General features: G+C 43.8%; 1 protein-coding gene across 1 annotated transcript in view; it reads left to right on the top strand.

Annotated features, from left to right (window-relative positions):
* Nucleotides 1-14,094, top strand: part of LOC126188001 (uncharacterized) — a 154,927-nt gene extending 140,833 nt beyond the window's left edge. Inside the window, exons 5-7 of the mRNA XM_049929410.1 lie at nucleotides 61-202; nucleotides 9,938-10,139; nucleotides 13,839-14,094. Of these exons, the coding sequence (XP_049785367.1) occupies nucleotides 61-202; nucleotides 9,938-10,139; nucleotides 13,839-14,034 (540 nt within the window). The 3' untranslated portion in view covers nucleotides 14,035-14,094. The remainder of the gene's footprint in view (nucleotides 1-60; nucleotides 203-9,937; nucleotides 10,140-13,838) is intronic.
* The last annotated feature ends 5,352 nt before the right edge of the window (nucleotides 14,095-19,446 follow it).

Here is a 19,446-nt window from a genome sequence, read left to right as displayed (position 1 = left end):
CTTTAGCAGTGATTAGCTTGGGAATGCGTTGTGCTAGAGGAGTGCTTTGTTGTGTTTCAGATGCGGGACCTCAAGGAGATGGTGGTGCACCCGGTGCAGTACCCAACCGGCAGCCAAGGTTGCGGATCCTCCGTGTTCGTCTGCCCTGACCGCTATAGCAGTGAGGGCGCCTGTACGCCCGTCTACCAGGAAATAGGCCAAGGTACGTCCCACCAGAGCCTTGTTTTGTTCACATCTCAACAACTGTTCTATGGCACACGAGGCCGTACTGAGGGCGTGGCGAAGTAAGTCCTGCCAAGGTCGAAGGCACAAAGGGGGCGCAAAAACTGACCGTGGAAGAACGAAGAAATACCTTTTAAGAACGTACCGACAGAGTTACGTTTCTCTTACTCGTGTTCTTACTTTCTGGCTGGGAGGATAAACACACGCTTTTGTCACAGTGCCGTCACAGTCAAGTAGCATCAAAAAGAAACGATAGCTACAGAACAAATGTCAATCGACAACTATGTGAAGCTGGTACAGTGCGCTTGGTTCACACACCTGCCATCTGCACAGGTCCTTCATGGCCAACACTGGCGTTCTCGCTGCTTCTTAGCTACGGTACTGTAGGATCTCAAAGGTCGGCAAGCGGGTGCTGCAGCAAGTATGCTACTGGACCGAAGGCTTCCGGTATTTCCCGATAACTGGCGACGATGGAATAAACAAGCAGAACAGTGGAGGAGGATACGTAATTTACTTGGCCCATCAGCCAGTACTTTTGCTGCAGGGAAGTCTCGGTTGACACGATCTGTAGTGGGGAAAAAAATTCAGGAATTATGGCTGATGATGGTGACTAATAATAGACTGAGGGGATAAAATTCGTGGGAATCTTGCTAATATCGTGCCGGACCTACTCTTGCCCGGCATATTGCAGCAACGCTACGTGGCATGGCATCAACGAGTCTATAGCCGTCCATAACTGCGAAAGGGTTGCCGGTGCAGGACTTTGCGCACTAACTGACCTCTCGTTTGTCTCATAAATGTTGTATGGGATATATATCGGGCGATCTGGGTGGCTAAATCATTCGAGCGAATTGTCCAGAACGTTCTTCAAACCAATTGCGAACAACTGTAGCCCGGCGACGGGGTCCACTATCACCCATAAAACTTCTATAGTTGTTTGGGAACTTGAAGTCCATGAATGGCTGCAAATGGTCTCCACGTAGCCGATCATTGCCATTTCCAGTCCATGATCGGTTCAATTGAACCAGAGGACCCAGTAAATTGTACGTTAACACAGCCTACACTACAGGGCTATTACAAATGATTGAAGCGATTTCATAAATTCACTGTAGCTCCATTCATTGACATATGGTCACGACACACTACAGATACGTAGAAAAACTCATAAAGTGTTGTTCGGCTGAAGCCGCACTTCAGGTTTCTGCCGCCAGAGCGCTCGAGAGCGTAGTGAGACAAAATGGCGACAGGAGCCGAGAAAGCGTATGTCGTGCTTGAAATGCACTCACATCAGTCAGTCATAACAGTGCAACGACTTCAGGACGAAGTTCAACAAAGATCCACCAACTGCTAACTCCATTCGACGATGGTATGCGCAGTTTAAAGTTTCTGGATGCCTCTGTAAGGGGAAATCAACGGGTCGGCCTGCAGTGAGCGAAGAAACTGTTGAACGCGTGCGGGCAAGTTTCACGCGTGGCCCGCGGAAGTCGACAAATAAAGCAAGCAGGGAGCTAAACGTACCACTGCCGACGGTTTGGAAAATCTTACGGAAAAGGCTAAAGCAGAAGCCTTACCGTTTACAATTGCTACAAGCCCTGACACCCGATGACAAAGTCAAACGCTTTGAATTTTCGGCGCGGTTGCAACAGTTCATGGAAGAGGATGCGTTCAAATGGGTTCAAATGGCTCTGAGCACTATGGGACTCAACATCTTAGGTCATAAGTCCCCTAGAACTTAGAACTACTTAAACCTAACTAACCTAAGGACATCACACACACTCATGCCAGAGGCAGGATTCGAACCTGCGACCGTAGCAGTCCCGCGGTTCCAGACTGCAGCGCCAGAACCGCTAGACCACAGCGGCCGGCGAGGATGCGTTCAGTGCGAAACTTGTTTTCAGTGATGAAGCAACATTTTTTCTTAATGGTGAAGTGAACCGACACAATGTGCGAATCTGGGCGGTAGAGAATCCTCACGCATTCGTGCAGCAAATTCGCAATTCACCAAAAGTTAACGTGTTTTGTGCAGTCTCACGGTTTAAAGTTTACGGCCCCTTTTTCTTCTGCGAAAAAAACGTTACAGGACACGTGTATCTGGACATGCTGGAAAATTGGCTCATGCCACAACTGGAGACCGACAGCGCCGACTTCATCTTTCAACAGGATGGTGCTCCACCACACTTCCATCATGATGTTCGGCATTTCATAAACAGGAGATTGGAAAACCGATGGATCGGTCGTGGTGGAGATCATGATCAGCAATTCATGTCATGGCCTCCATGCTCTCCCGACTTAACCCCATGCGATTTCTTTCTGTGGGGTTATGTGAAAGATTCAGTGTTTAAACCTCCTCTACCAAGAAACGTGCCAGAACTGCGAGCTCGCATCAACGATGCTTTAGAACTCATTGATGGGGACATGCTGCGCCGAGTGTGGGAGGAACTTGATTATCGGCTTGATGTCTGCCGAATCACTAAAGGGGCACATATCGAACATTTGTGAATGCCTAAAAAAACTTTTTGAGTTTTTGTATGTGTGTGCAATCAATGTGAAAATATCTAAAATAACAAAGTTATTGTAGAGCTGTGAAATCGCTTCAATCATTTGTAATAACCCTGTACTACGGGGTCAACACCAGCTTCCACAGTGCCTTGTTGACATCTTGGTTCCAGGGCTTCGTGGGGACTGCACCACACTCGAACCCTATCACTGCGTCTTACCAGCTGACATCGGGACTAACCTGACCTAGCGAACGAGGTGGCGCAGTGGTTAGCACACTGGACTCGCAATCAGGAGGACGATGGTTTAATCCCGCGTCCGACCATCCTGATTTAGGTTTTCCGTGATTTCCCTAAATCGCTTCAGGCAAATACCGGGATGGTTCCTTCTACAGGGCACGATCGACATCTTTCCCCATCCTTCCCTAATCAGATGAGACTGATGACCTCGCTGTTTGGTCTCTTTCCCCAAATCCATCCCTCCATCATCTGACCAGGCCACAGTTTTCCAACATCTAGCGTCCACCTGATACGGTCATTAGCCCAGGAGAGGTGCTGCAGGTGATGTGCTGTTAGCGAAAGCACTCGCATCGGCCGTCTGTTGGCATTTCCCAATGACGCCAAATTTCACGTCACTGCCCTAACGGATACGTCCTTCGTGCGTCCCACATCGATTTCTGCGGTTATTTCTTTCAGTGTTGCTCTTCTATTAGCACTGACAACTCTACGCCGCTGCTCTTTGTCGATAAGTGGAGGCTGTAGCCACTGCTTTGTCTGTGGTGAGGTACCTCACATACTTTTTCGGCACACTCTTGACACCGTGGATCTCGGAATATTGAACTGCGTAACTATTTCCGAAATGGAGAGTCCCAAGCGTCTAGCTCCAACTACCATCACATGTTCAAAATCTGTTAATTCCCGTCGTGCAGACATAATCACATCGGACACATTTTCACGTGAATCACCTGAGTGCAAATGACAGCTGCGTCAGTGCGCTGCCATTTTATACCTTGTGCGCGTGATACTACCGCCCTCTGTATACAGGGTGTTACAAAAAGGTACGGCCAAACTTTCAGGAAACATTCCTCACACACAAATAAAGAAAAGATGTTATGTGGACATGTGTCCGGAAACGCTTAATTTCCATGTGAGAGCTCATTTTAGTTTCGTCCACCTACGCTCAATGGAGCACGTTATCATGATTTCATACAGGATACTCTACCTGTGCTGCTAGAACATGTGCCTTTACAAGTACGACACAACATGTGGTTCATGCACGATGGTGCTCCTGCACATTTCAGTCGAAGTGTTCGTACGCTTCTCAACAACAGATTCGGTGACCGATGGATTGGGAGAGGCGGACCAATTCCATGGCCTCCACGCTCTCCTGACCTCAACCTTCTTGACTTTCGTTTATGGGGGCATTTGAAAGCTCTTGTCTACGCAACCCCGGTACCAAATGTAGAGACTCTTCGTGCTCGTATTGTGGACGGCTGTGATACAATACGCCATTCTCCAGGGCTGCATCAGGGATTCCATGCGACAGAGGGTGGATGCATGTATCCTCGCTAACGGAGAACAGTTTGAACATTTACTGTAACAAAGAGTTTGAAGTCACGCTGGTACGTTCTGTTGCTGTGTCTTTCCATTCCATGATTAATGTGATTGGAAGAGAGGTAATAAAATGAGCTCTAACATGGAAAGTAAGCGTTTCCGGACACATGTCCACATAAAATATTTTCTTTCTTTGTGAGTGAGGAATGTTTCCTGAAAGTTTGGCCGTACCTTTTTGTAACACCCTGTATGTGCATGTCTCTGTCCCGTGAGTTTTGTCACCTCAGTATACTGGGGGATTTGCTAGTTAGTGTACTTGCAGACAGCTGTATGCGTCCATCAAACAATTAGTTGAACTCTCGTGTAAACAAACGAATGCTCTGCCATTTGACATCTGCTGCATTCCCCAAGCATCAGCTGTCGTGAGACCACTGGAAGTAAGCCTTACCTACGTATCAGGTAATTTTGGTATTCTATTGCTTACGAAACTCTGACTCGCTAAAGCGTCGAAAGTCAACTTTATTCGTTAATGAATGTGTTAGAAGTTAAGTCATGCAGTCATCAAATCTCTCTGAACTGACGTTTTCACTGTGCGTGTGAGTAGTGTATGCTCTGTATGCGTGTCTCCGAGCGTAGAAAAAATCATGGAAGTGTAGTTTTACGGCGGGGGAGGGGGACGGGTGCAACTTGCCAGCCTTGCTAGGGGCGCACGGTGACCTCGTGACGCCTCTGGTGGCACCAAGGCTTCCGACGCCTCTTTGGCAGCTTGCATGTGGCTTTCGTTGCCCCTGTGGTGCCTATTTACATGTTTATTTTAGCGCACAACAGGAGTCCGCTGAGCTGTGCAGGTTGCCGAAACTCGCTATCACGTCCTTGCTGCTGCGTGTTGAACAGAGATGCAGGCAAGAGGGGAAGCGCATCCGATGATACACAGATTTGGAGGATAAATCTTAAGCGTTCGGCTACAACTGCGCTTCCAGGTGGGGAAGGCAGTCTGCGCGTGTAACTGATAGCTTCCACATCGATGTGATATACAAGAGAGAGAGTGCAGAATGTGGCAACTTGCTGAAAAGAACACGGGAGTGTTTTAATCGAGCAATATGAATTGAACGCATGTCTTTTTGACATCAGAAGTAAAGATAGTCTCGACAAGAGCATTAAACAAAATATTCTGTAACAGATGCAGACAGAAGTGGAGCTAATTAAAAAAAAAAAAAAAGATACTGACCTTGGGTGACAGCAGTGTCATGAAGCACTAGACATCGAGGCCACAGAAGTGGTGCTAGCTTCTATAAAATAAACTCTTTTTCCTGTCTGCTTATCAATTTTGTGGTCCAAGAAATACGTGTTTTCTTTTGGTGAGGGTACTTTGTCTCTGTACTGCTCGTTATGAGTGGCACAGAGCGGGCACGACAAACATTTCGTTAACAAGCAATAGCTCGGGAGAGTCTGAAACAGAGATAGTGGCTCAATGTGGCATTTACCCCGGCGTTACTATTTATCAGGGCAGGCAATAGCTGGAACAAGGGAATAATGAGGGCTGGCCTTCTTCGATTTGCTTCATAAGGGCACTTGGTACTTGATTTGAAGCTCAGTGCCCATTTTCCTTTAATTTACGTCTATGGTCACAATCTTTTTTGTTTGACGGATTACCGGTTTCGGTCTTTAATGACCATCATCAGATCTGTTTCATAAAACTAGCACTTTGTTTTTATGAAACAGATCTGATGATGGTCATTAAAGTACGAAACCAGTAATCTGTTAAACAAAAAAGATTGTGACTATACGTAAATTAAAGAAAACTTATTACATATACGGGTAACTGTGTTTTATCGCAACGATGTCGCAGCTTGTGAAAATCTGTGCCCGCGGTTCGTGTGGGAGGCATTAATTGTCAATATGCGGACGCCTTGTCTGGCGTAGTGCTAATAACTCGTGAATCAGTCTACCTATCAGCGAAAACCGTATCAAATTCCTTACCCTCGTTTGTATAATTAGCTTTCAAATAAAGACTGAAGAACGCAGCGAGGAGCTTAATTCTAAGTAGTTAACGCAATTTGCAAAAAATATACATAAATCTCTCTCGTGAATTAGTCTTTCTACTAGTGGACACCGCATCAAACTCGCTACAGCAGTTCCTGACACTAGCCTTCACATACATATTGAAGAATGCAGCTGGGGTCTTTAATTCATCATAGTTCTGCCACTTTCTTTTACAGAAATGAAAAAAAAAAAACACAAATAAACGGGTCTGAACTATGTTACAATATAGGAATTCACGAGTCAGAACTTCCAAAACGGGACGCAAGAGTAATAACATGGGGTACTTGCGTAGAACTAATAGTGTTCGGACACCTGGCTGAAAATGACTTACAAGTTCGTGGCGCCCTCCATCGTTAATGCTGGAATTCGGTATGGTGTTAGCCCACCCTTAGCCTTGATGACAGCTTCCAGGAATACGTTCAATCAGGTGCTGGAAGGTTTCTTGGGGAATGGCTTGCCCATTCTTCACAGAATGCTGCACTGAGGAGAGGTATCGATGTCGGTCGGTGAGGCGTGGCACGACGGCGGGGTTCCAAAAGATCCCAGGGATGTTCTATAGGATTCAGATCAGGACTCTGTGCAGCCAGTCCATTACAGGAATGACATTGTCGTGTAACCAGTCCGCCACAGGCCGTGCATTATCAACAGGTGTTCGATCGCATTGAAATATACAATCGCCATCCCCGAATTGCTCTTCAACAGTGGGAAGCAGGAAGGTGCTTAAAACATCAGTGTAAGCCTGTGCTGTGATAGTACCACGCAAAACAACAAAGGGTGCAAGCCCCATCCATGAAAAACACGTACCGTGATTCGTCGCTCCACACAACGTTTTTCCACTGTGTAGTCGTCCAATGTTTACGCTGCTTACACCAAGCGAGACGTCATTTGGCAGTTACCAGCGTGATGTGTAGTTTATGAGCAGCCGCTCGAACATGAAATCCAAGTTTTCTCACCTCCCGCCTAACTGTTATAGTACTTGCAGTGGATCACCGCCTCCGAATTTTACTATTGGCATTACACACGATGGCAGATTAATTTTACCGGGCATTCCCCATACCCACACCCTGCCTTCGGATCGCCACATTGTGTACCGTGATTCGTCGCTCCACACAACGTTTTTCCACTGTTCAATCGTCCAAAGTTTACGCTCCTTACATCAAGCGAGGCGTCGTTTGCATTTACCGGCGTGATGTGTGGCTCATCAGCAGCCGCTCTTCCATGAAATCGAAGTTTTCTCACCTCCCGCCTTACTGTCATAGTAATTACAGTGGATCCTGGTGCAGTTTAGCATTCGTTTGTGATGGTGTGGATAGATGTCTGCCTATTACATGTTGCGACCCTCTTCAACTGTCGGCGGTCTGTGTTTGTCAACAGACGAGGTCGGCTTGTACGCTTTTGCGCTGTACGAGTCGCTTCACGTTCCTACTTCACTATCACATCGGAAAAATTGGACCTAGGTATGTTTCGGAGTGTGGAAATCTCGCGTACACACGTATGACATAACTGACTCCCAGTCACCTGACGACGTTCGAAGTCCGTGAGTTCTCCTCTCTCCGCGCGACCGCCACGGCCGCAGGTTCGAATCCTGCCTCGGTCATCGATGTGTGTGATGTCCGTAGGTTAGTTAGGTTTAAGTAGATCTAAGTTCTAGGGTACTGATGACCTCAGAAGTTAAGTCCCATAGTGCTCAGAGCCATTTGAACCATTTATCTGCTCTGGTTGAAATGGCTCTGAGCACTATCGAACTTAACATCTGTGGTCATCAGTCCCCTAGAACTTAGAACAACTTAAAGCCTAACTAACTAAGGACATCACACACATCCAAGCCCGAGGCAGGATTCGAACCTGCAACCGTAGCGGTCACGCGGTTCCAGACTGAAGCGCCTAGAACGGCTCGGCCACCTCGGCCGGCTCAGGTCGCATCGTACTGCCTGTTATGTCCAGATACTTTTGATCAGTTAGTGTACGTACGTCTGGAGGTCCCTTTCTTACATCTCGATGTTGCAAGGGGACGTTACATTACGATACAGACATAAATATTAATACAGCGGACAGACACATCCATGACTGGACGGACCGGACAGTTCATAATTGTGTGAAAAAAAGGGTGAACCAGCGAGATTTGAACACGGATCTTGCGCTTTGAAGTCCAACACCGTAACCACACAGCCAGGACGCCGTGGGTATTCCAACTCGCTCCATGTTGCACGTCTTGAGCTTGGAGCGTTCACCGTTCTTGTTTTGCTTATTTTTTACAGTTTTGTGCATTTTCTTCCTCTTTTCATGCTTGATCTGTGTTCAGATATTAACGGGCTATCCAGTGGGCCATCTTACCACTAAATCTGATTGGGGTGAGATAGGAAGTTTCCCTTGTTAGTCGCATACCACTGGAACAACTGGAGACATCCTTGCAACCATAATTCAGTTTGGGAACTCATGAATCATTTGCAACGATGTCTGTGGTAGCGATCACATGCACTCTGTCCTGTTGCTACTTACTGTACTTTGCGGTTTTGTTCACGTTTAATTAACAACATTTGTGTGTGTAATACATTATTCATTGTGCTTGCTTGTAGTCTGCGCCTCATGACTAACTTGACTGGAGATGTTTTTGTTGTTGTTGTTGTGGTCTTCAGTCCTGAGAGTGGTTTGTTGCAGCTCTCCATGCTACTCTATCCTGCGCAAGCTTCTTCATCTCCCAGTACCTACTGCAACCTACATCCTTCTGAATCTGCTTCGTGTATTCATCTCTTGGTCTCGCTCTACGATTTTTACCCTCCACACTGCCCTCCAGTACCAAATTAGTGATCCCTTGATGCCTCAGAACATGTCCTACCAACTGATCCCTTCTTCTTGTCTAGTTGTGCCACAAACTCCTCTTCTCCCCAATCCTATTCAATACTTCCTCATTAGTTACGTGATCTACCCATCTAATATTCAGCATTCTTCTGTAGCACCACATTTCAAAGGTTTCTATTATCTTCTTCTCCAAACTATTTATCGTCCATGTTTCACTTCCATACAAGGCTACACTCCATACAAATAATTTCAGAAACGACTTCCTGACGTTTAAATCTATACTCGATGTTAACAAATTTTTCTTCTTCAGAAACGCTTTCCTTGCCATTGCCAGTCTACATTTTATATCCTCTCTACTTCGACGATCATCAGTTACTTTGCTCCCCAAATAGCAAAACTCATTTACTAGTTTAAGTGTCTCATTCCTAATCTAATTCCCTCAGCATCGCCCGACTTAATTCGACTACATTCCATTACTCCATAATGGTTCAGATATTGTCGGGCTATCCAGTCGGTCATCTTACCACTAAATCCGAGGGGGGATGCGATAGAGAGTTTCCCTTGTTAGTCGCATACCACTGTAATAACTGGAGACATGCTTGCAACCATAACTCAGTTTGGGAACTCATGAATGATGTACAACGATGTCTTCGGTAGGGATCACATGCACTCTGTTTTGTAGCTACTTACCGTTCTTCGCGATTTTGAACAACACGTGTGTGTAATACGTTATTCTTTGTGCTTGGTTGTAGTCCGCGCCTCATGACTAACTTGACTGGAGTGAGTGCTGAAATGACCCGTAACACCCACGCTGTTGCCCACAGGCCGCTGCGAGTCGGACCCGGACAGCGAGGCGGCCGCCGCCGCGGGGGCGGGCTCCGAGGACGACTTCGCGGAGGACGAGCTGAGTCTGGAGGACACGAACCCTCCGCGCCACCACCTGTCGCTGACGATGCCGCACGGGGTGCCCGTACCGGTGCCGCCCACCGCCGCCGCCCCGCCGCCCTGGCTCGGATCGCTGCTCAGGTACGTGGCTGCCCGCGCTCTCTGCGCTCCGCTCGTCTTTCTCCCACAGGCCTAGAAGGTCACTCCAAAAGAAATGCGCACTATTTTTGTAAAAATACAGTTTTCATTCTGCATGGGTGAAAGTTTTACACTCTGTAGATACATCCTTCCCGCTTCTTTCAAAACTTAGTTCAACCTGAAACTTCCTGGCAGATTAAAACTGTGTGCCAGGCCGAGACTCGATCTCGAGACCTTTGCCTTTCGCGGGCAAGTGCTCTACCATCTGAGCTACCCAAGCACGACTCACGCCCCGTCCTCACAGCTTTACATCTTCCAGTACGGCTATTGCCCCGTGCTAATCCATACATCAAATGGGCATCTGCCAACTCCGCTTTTTGTAAACATTGCACTGACTGCAAAACCACGTTCGTGATGAACACTAACCTGTTGATGCTACGTACTGATGTGCTTGATGCTAGTACTGTAGAGCAATGAGTCGCATGTCAACACAAGCACCGAAGTCAACATTACCTTCCTTCAATTGGGCCAACTGGCGGTGAATCGAGGAAGTACAGTACATACTGACGAAACTAAAATGGAAATTAAGCGTTTCCGGACGCATGTCCACAGCCCGGGTTCCCGGGTTCGATTCCCGACGGGGTCAGGGATTTTCTCTGCCTCTTGATGACCGGGTGTTGTGTGATGTCCTTAGGTTAGTTAGGTACGTTCTAGGGGACTGATGACCATGGATGTTAAGTCCCATAGTGCTCAGAGCCATTTTTTCAACACATGTCCACATAACATATTTTCTTTATTTGTGTCTGAGGAATGTTTCCTGTAAGGTTGGCCGTACCTTTTTGTAACACCCTATATATATATATATATATATATATATATATATATATATATATATATATTATGTGGACATGTGACCGGAAACGCTTACTTTCCATGTTAGAGCTCATTTTATTACTTCTCTTCAAATCACATTAATCATGGAATGGAAACGCACAGCAACAGAACGTACCAGCGTGACTTCACTACGGGGTGACTTCACTAACGGGGTTCCATTTAAAAAAACGTAGGTTTGTGTTAAAAAACACACTTCCGTGCATTTTTGTATGGTTTGTATTAACCAATTACACTAGCCCCTCTCCTCACGTTCGGTCTGTGGAATCGATTCGTCAGTATTTGATGTGGTTTACGAAATATATCCAGCGGTAATGTTAGGTGACTCACCCTGTATACAGGGTGTTACAAAAAGGTACGGCCAAACTTTCAGGAAACATTCCTCACATACAAATAAAGAAAAGATGTTATGTGGACATGTGTCCGGAAACGCTTAATTTCCATGTGAGAGCTCATTTTAGTTTCGTCCACCTACGCTCAATGGACACGTTATCGTGATTTCATACGGGATACTCTACCTGTGCTGCTAGAACATGTGCCTTTACAAGTACGACACAACATGTGGTTCATGCACGATGGAGCTCCTGCACATTTCAGTCGAAGTGTTCGTACGCTTCTCAACAACAGATTCGGTGACCGATGGATTGGTAGAGGCGGACCAGTTCCGTGGCCTCCACGCTCTCCTGACAGCCTTCTTGACTTTCATTTATGGGGGCATTTGAAAGCTCTTGTCTACGCAACCCCGGTACCAAATGTAGAGACTCATCGTGCTCGTATTGTGGACGGCTGTGATACAATACGCCATTCTCCAGGGCTGCATCAGCGCATCAGGGATTCCATGCGACGGAGGGTGGATGCATGTATCCTCGCTAACGGAGGAAATTTTGAACATTTCCTGTAACAAAGTGAAGTCACGCTGGTACGTTCTGTTGCTGTGTGTTTCCATTCCATGATTAATGTGATTGGAAGAGATGTAATACAATGAGCTCTAACATGGAAAGTAAGCGTTTCCGGTCACATGTCCACATAACATATTTTCTTTCTTTGTGTGTGAGGAATGTTTCCTGAAAGTTTGGCCGTACCTTTTTGTAACACCCTTTATACAGGGTGTTTCAAAAATGACCGGTATATTTGAAACGGCAATAAAAACTAAACGAGCAGCGATAGAAATACACCGTTTGTTGCAATATGCTTGGGACAACAGTACATTTTCAGGCAGACAAACTTTCGAAATTACAGTAGTTGCAATTTTCAACAACAGATGGCACTGCGGTCTGGGAAACTCTGTAGTACGATATTTTCCACATATCCACCATGCGTAGCAATAATATGGCGTAGTCTCTGAATGAAATTACCCGAAACCTTTGACAACGTGTCTGGCGGAATGGCTTCACATGCAGATGAGATGTACTGCTTCAGCTGTTCAATTGTTTCTGGATTCTGGCGGTACACCTGGTCTTTCAAGTGTCCCCACAGAAAGAAGTCACAGGGGTTCATGTCTGGCGAATAGGGAGGCCAATCCACGCCGCCTCCTGTATGTTTCGGATAGACCAAAGCAATCACACGATCATCGAAATATTCATTCAGGAAATTAAAGACGTCGGCCGTGCGATGTGGCCGGGCACCATCTTGCATAAGCCACGAGGTGTTCGCAGTGTCGTCTAAGCCAGTTTGTACCGCCACAAATTCACGAAGAATGGCCAGATAGCGTGATGCAGTAATCGTTTCGGATCTGAAAAATGGACCAATGATTCCTTTGGAAGAAATGGCGGCCCAGACCAGTACTTTTTGAGGATGCAGGGACGATGGGACTGCAACATGGGGCTTTTCGGTTCCCCATATGCGCCAGTTCTGTTTATTGACGAAGCCGTCCAGGTAAAAATAAGCTTCGTCAGTAAACCAAATGCTGCCCACATGCATATCGCCGTCATCAATCCTGTGCACTATATCGTTAGCGAATGTCTCTCGTGCAGCAATGGTAGCGGCGCTGAGGGTTTGCCGCGTTTGAATTTTGTATGGACAGAGGTGTAAACTCTGGCGCATGAGACGATACGTGGACGTTGGCGTCATTTGGACCGCAGCTGCAACACGGCGAACGGAAACCCGAGGCCGCTGTCGGATCACCTGCTGCACTAGCTGCGCGTTGCCCTCTGTGGTTGCCGTACGCGGTCGCCCTACCTTTCCAGCACGTTCATCCGTCACGTTCCCAGTCCGTTGAAATCCTTTATTGTATCGCTTTTCGGTCCTTTGGTTACATTTAACCTCCGTTGAAAACTTCGTCTTGCTGCAACAACACTGTGTTCTAGGCGGTGGAATTCCAACACCAGAAAAATCCTTTGTTCTAAGGAATAAACCATGTTGTCTACAGCACACTTGCACGTTGTGAACAGCACACGCTTACAGCAGAAAGACGACGTACAGAATGGCGCACCCACAGACTGCGTTGTCTTCTGTATCTTTCACATCACTTGCAGCGCTATCTGTTGTTGAAAATTGTAACTACTGTAATTTCGAAAGTTTCTCCGCCTGAAAATGTACTGTTGTCCCAAGCATATTGCAACAAACGGTGTATTTCTATCGCTGCTCGTTTAGTTTTTATTGCCGTTTCAAATATACCGGTCATTTTTGAAACACCCTGTATATGTGTGCGTGCGTGTGTGTGTGTGTGTGTGTGTGTGTGTGTGTGTGTGTGTACAGATCGTATCAACTGCTGAAGCTGTTAGTTTCAGTTGCGGACATCCCTAAAGACACGCCTGTTGAGTTATGCGTGAGCATGTGTTCGAGGCTGATGGTGGTTGTTGTGATTGGCAGGTACCACGCAGGCCCGCCCCCCACGGCGCCGCCGCCTGCCGTGCCGCCGGTGGCGCCGTACGAGACGGTGCCGGTGCCCGGCTTCTGCAGCTTCCGGCCGGCGCCCGCCAAGGCGCTCACCAGCCACGACTCGGACTCGGGCTACAGCCACAACACGTCGGGCGGTCGCCGGGACGCGCACTCCGGCGTCTCCTAGCGACCGCGCTGAGGCGTGCAGCGCTCTCTTAGCAACCGCGCTGCCGTCTCCTAGCTACACGCCACCATGAGCAGTGACCCGCAACCGCGGCCGATAATCGACAAGCAGCCTCTGTCAAGTGTACTCTTCCAATGATCTTGCAGTGTACGTAAAACGTGTTACGTGACAATCCTTGTCTCTTGCTTGTGCAACCAGCCACCACCAAACTAGTACAATACAAAGTATTTACTGAAATAATATTTCAGTGACTCGTGGTTTCAGGCGTCTTGTAAGACAGAATCTACTCACCTGATGACTCGTCGAAATGCTGTACAGAAAAATGCAATTCTGTACTCGTTTCACGACGCAGATCTAACATGCAAAAACTTTTAGATGTCGCAATAAATTTTATAACTGTATGTTATGTTCAAAAGGAGTGTTGAGTGGGAGAAATTTTTACCTGTCTTAAACATATGTGGTAAATGCACATGTAAATTACTGTCACAAACTTTATAAATGCCAGAGCAGACGCTCTCAGGTATTTAAAAATTTCAGAGCTCATTACTGTCTCTCAGCCAAACTAACTTAAGGGAGTTTTGAAATGTATCTTCATGGTGAAATTCATAAGTTTTCACAAGAGATAACATATTGTTGAAAATATGGTGGAGTTGACTGCCTTTGAAAGTAGGTTTCTGTTTTGTTCTTATGGGGATGACTGTAATTTCACATGTTTAAGGGCAGGCATTAATGCAACATTGGATATCCGCGCGGGATTAGCCGAGGTTTCTAAGGCGCTGCAGTCGTGGACTGTGCAGCTGATTCCGACGGAAGTTCTAGTCCTCCATTGGGCATGGGTGTGTGTGTTTGTCCTTAGGATAATTTAGGCTAAGTAGTGTGTAAGCTTAGGGACTGATGACCTTAGCAGTTGAGTCCCCAATGATTTCACACACGCACACACACACACACACACACACACACACACACACACACACACACACACACACATTTTTTGCAACATTGGATAATGTTCAAGAATGGTTCAAATGGCTCTGAGCACTATGGCACTTAACTTCTGACATCATCAGTTCCCTAGAACTTAGAACTACTTAAACCTAACTAACCTAAGGATATCACAAACACCCATCCCCGAGGCAGGATTCGAACCTACGACCGTAGCGGTCGTGCAGTTCCAGACTGTAGCGCCTGGAACTGCTCGGCCACTCTGGCCGGCTGGATAATGTTCATCAATTACTGTAATAATATTGTAGAACGTACCGTAAAGAAATCATGACAGCCACATTTGTCATAAAGTCTCCATTACTTAACTGATATCAGTCCAGGATCAGAGAAACAGATATTTTTTATCATAGAGATTCTGTGAGGGCAGCTTCTGTGACAACTTAGAGAAAACTTATTCCATTTCCCTATACACAGCACCTACAAAGGAACATGTGCAGGCAGTACTTCCATGCCACACAGTAGTGTATTTTTAGACATTTCCATACAACATCACATGTTATGGATTTCTGATGTACTCCTCCCTTGTAGTTTTCCATACATATGAACTTGATGCATGAAAGATTTCTATCAACTGTGAGGCTTCATGCAACAGAAGTAAAAAGATGCACATATGTCTGAGCTATTATGGCACATTTCCCTCACTGAGAAATTTGTAAAAGTGAACTTGGTTTGTGGGATAACTGCACCATTTCGAAATCTGTGCATTCAAATCTGCTGAGATTATACCACACAAAACGCTCTATAAACGCTTCTCATCTCCTTTGCCATCTGAAGTTAATTACATAGTTAATATCATGTGACACTGATGATTCATATATGAAAATTCAATAAGATTTCTGTTTATACTTAATAAAATCCTTTCTGTAATTCCAAATGCATTCACCAAGTACTCTTCAATAATTATGTGTTTAAAAATGGCAATAACATGTGTAGAGCTATGAAATGTTATTATTTTCACTACAATGTGAGTTCCAATAATCTTTCAAGCTTTGTGCTTCATGATGTAATTCTGTTTTAGTAGACTGAGACATTTGATCCCAGCTATTGCATAATATGGGGAGCATTTCACCACTGATGCTCATACACTTATGTTTGGCAATATCAACACTCTCTTCTCTACCATGCTGTATAATAAGCATTCCAAAACCTTAATACAGGAGGACTGTGGAGCAGTTAATTAGGTCCTCCCTCTATAAATAATGTCGTTGTCTGTGATACTGTTTTTCTGGACTGTAGCTGTAAAATTACAATAAGCATGCAGGTATAAAAGGTACAGTATCAATATGTGTGATTCATATTCTTCTGTAACTGGTCTCCAGTGTAATATGAAAAAACTAAATACTTTTAAAATTTAATTGTTATTATAATCAGAAATATAATATTTATGTTGCTGTAATCATGCAGCTACAAACTGAATCGTACTTCTTGAATGTATTATATTCATAGAAACATTCAATAATTCTATCCAGACTATCATCCTTTTTTATTTGTTTTTAAAGCTATTTACTGTTGTCTCCATTACCATAGGATTCTAATTCTAAATTATTAATGAATAATATTTTGTTCACACTAAGCCTCTTGTAAGGAACATTCCTTTCCTAAATGTGAAATATGAAAAGAAAAAAATAACTCCTTCATATTTTAGTGCTGTATACTATGCTACATACTATGGATATCCAAATGCAATTGCTTAGAATCTACTACATTTACTACATATTTTTACACACTTAGCTAGCATTTCAAGATGCAGTGAAAAATGTCACATAATACTGAGTACCTAATTGTCCCAAACAAAAAAGTACTGTGGTACAGAACTTATACTGTCAGAATATTCTTTTACGCATTTATAACGACATTTTGGATTATAGTAGCATGAAATAGTAGGATGATATGGGCTCATGAGACAAATTTTGCAGAAATTGTGATTAAGGTACTCCAAAGACTGGTATAGAAGATAATTGTTGGCTGTAAACAAGTTCTGAATGTATATGTAATACTGGAATTGCTTGCTGCACCAGTATCATTGCAGAATCTCATACTGAAGTGTGCCATATATGAAAGGAAGATTTGAAAACCTAACTGAAAGTAACAAGCCCTCATTTTTGTAGTAGATGTAAGAAGTGTCATGCTGGTATAGTTGCAGTAAGGAATACTCAATTTTGATACATTTAAATGAAACTATATTTTTAAGAAATGATTTATTTGTGACAACTGTTCTACAAAAATATTTCAACTAATTTGGTAACTTGAATACCTGAATGGCAGAAATTACTTCTTGTAACAGCTCTTATTCATATAAGCAAACTGCACCAAATGTATCCCATGTTTTGTGATCAACTACTGAAATTTTATATGATAAAGTTTTTTCATGTTTAAATGTACCATAAATTCATACCTGTATGCATTTAGCAGTTCTACAAAAGAACATTTATATGCAGGAACCAGTGAATTTCTTTATTTAGGAAAGAAATACGAAGTGTGTTCCCTATTTATGCATAGGGATATCTAACAATTTGTAACTTTTAAAGTTTACATTTCAATGCTCTTCTCTGTGAAACAGCATTGTTGGTATCAATGCAAAGACGAACAGAAGATGTATGATTGTTTCTTTTTCCCAAATGTTTGTAGTGACAGCCTGTCAATATTTTAATTTTGTTGACTGCGTTTTGCTGCTACTGTGCTTAAGTGTTTCATGTAACATTCCACAGTTGTAGAAAACTATGTATTTATCTATTTTTCATGCTTTCATATGTATGTATTCATTTCATCATCACTAAATAAGAGTGAACTAGTCTGTAATCACGACCTATGTGTACATTTGTAAATGCTTGTAATATATAATCTAAAATGTTAATAAATATGAAATATGTGACTGATAATGGTCTTGTAACCCTTTTTCTTGAACTAAATAACGTGTTTAAAATTTGGAGGACTTTTTTTCATTTCCTTCTTTGCATAGTATGTTGAAAATTCTTAGGTTCTTGCTAACACGACAGAAATAATTTGCACAACACAGTTAAATAACACATAGTTATGGTAACATTCAGATGAAACTAAACATGTATTCACTGATGTTTGAAATTCTAAATAACAAGTAGTAACATCTTGATTTCTAGTTAATGAAGAAGCAAATGATTAAAGTGAAAGACTATAGCAATAAACATCACTGTTTACAGAATTTGTTTCACATCTCTTCTAAAGTTCAAAGACTGAATTTCTAAAACAAACAGTCTATTCTGTGTGCACCAAAATTACTTAGAAACACAGTCTAATAACACTGAAAGATACAAACTCAGTATTTGGTGTTTCAATTAATGTAGTTAATATGACAGAGAGGCACCAGAATGCACTGATAGAGACTATAATCACATATGCATACCAGTTAGTGATTTTCCTGTCACAGCATGCCTAATTCAATGAAATCATTAACCTAGACTGTTTGTTTTTTGGTGTATGGATCAATAATATTGAATACAGCAGGATAGTCATGCTGATTCTTTTTACAGCACCATGCACAAACAACAAAGTAAATTATATCAAATGAGATATTTGGTACACCAATAAAGTAATCAATAAGAGCAAGAACTTACAGCCTTAATTTTAATGTCAAGGTATGTATCTCTCTGGGTCATGAAACCTCTTTCATTTCAATACTGATGTACTGTTCAGATTACGTTTTTGCAGTCTTAACTCATAAGCTTGTCTGCATTCATAAAAGCAACTACATTTGCCTGCTTTAAACATTAGCTTTCATTTAAACACTCGAACTCATTACAAATTTCAATGAAAGTTTTATAGAAACAAAGCCTTATTAGCTCTGATCTCTTACTGGTGATGAGATGCAGATGAAGCAGTGGCTGCTGTCAACAATTTTCTGGCATGGTAAAGACTGCTCAGACATGTGTCGGAGGTATATGATATTTATAGGGTGTGGAAAAATTTCTGTTACTAGTCCCAATAAAAGATTATTTATTTGTCACGTGACCTGCTTTGGACTTGTGCCCATCCACAGGTGTTTACATGTTCATGTACATGTTTATATCGGTGGAGATGACGGTATGAATACAAAGAAAATTATTTGCCAGTGCCTAAAGAGATACAAGTGGAACAATTATAAGTGGCAAGGCATTTTCGATAAATGCTGCTTTGGCACTTACCATTGTTCCACTTGTATCTGTTTAGTCAGAAGCAAATAATTTTCTTTGTATTTATACAGTAATCTCCAGCAAAATAAACATGAGCTATGCAAGGTAGCTGTGCGGTCTGAGGTGTCTTGTCATGATTCGCACAGCTTCCCTCTTCAGAGGTTCGAGTCCACCCTCAGGCATGGGTGTTGTTCTTAGTGTAAGTTAGTTTAAGTTAGATTAAGTGGTGCATAAGCTTAGGGGCTGATGACCTCAGCAGTTTGGTCCC

The sequence above is a fragment of the Schistocerca cancellata genome, chromosome 5 (genome assembly GCF_023864275.1).
Source record: "Schistocerca cancellata isolate TAMUIC-IGC-003103 chromosome 5, iqSchCanc2.1, whole genome shotgun sequence".
NCBI classification, from domain to species: domain Eukaryota; kingdom Metazoa; phylum Arthropoda; class Insecta; order Orthoptera; family Acrididae; genus Schistocerca; species Schistocerca cancellata.
The sequence above is the reverse complement of the archived record's forward strand: the minus strand, read 5'-3'. Positions and strand labels throughout refer to the sequence as shown.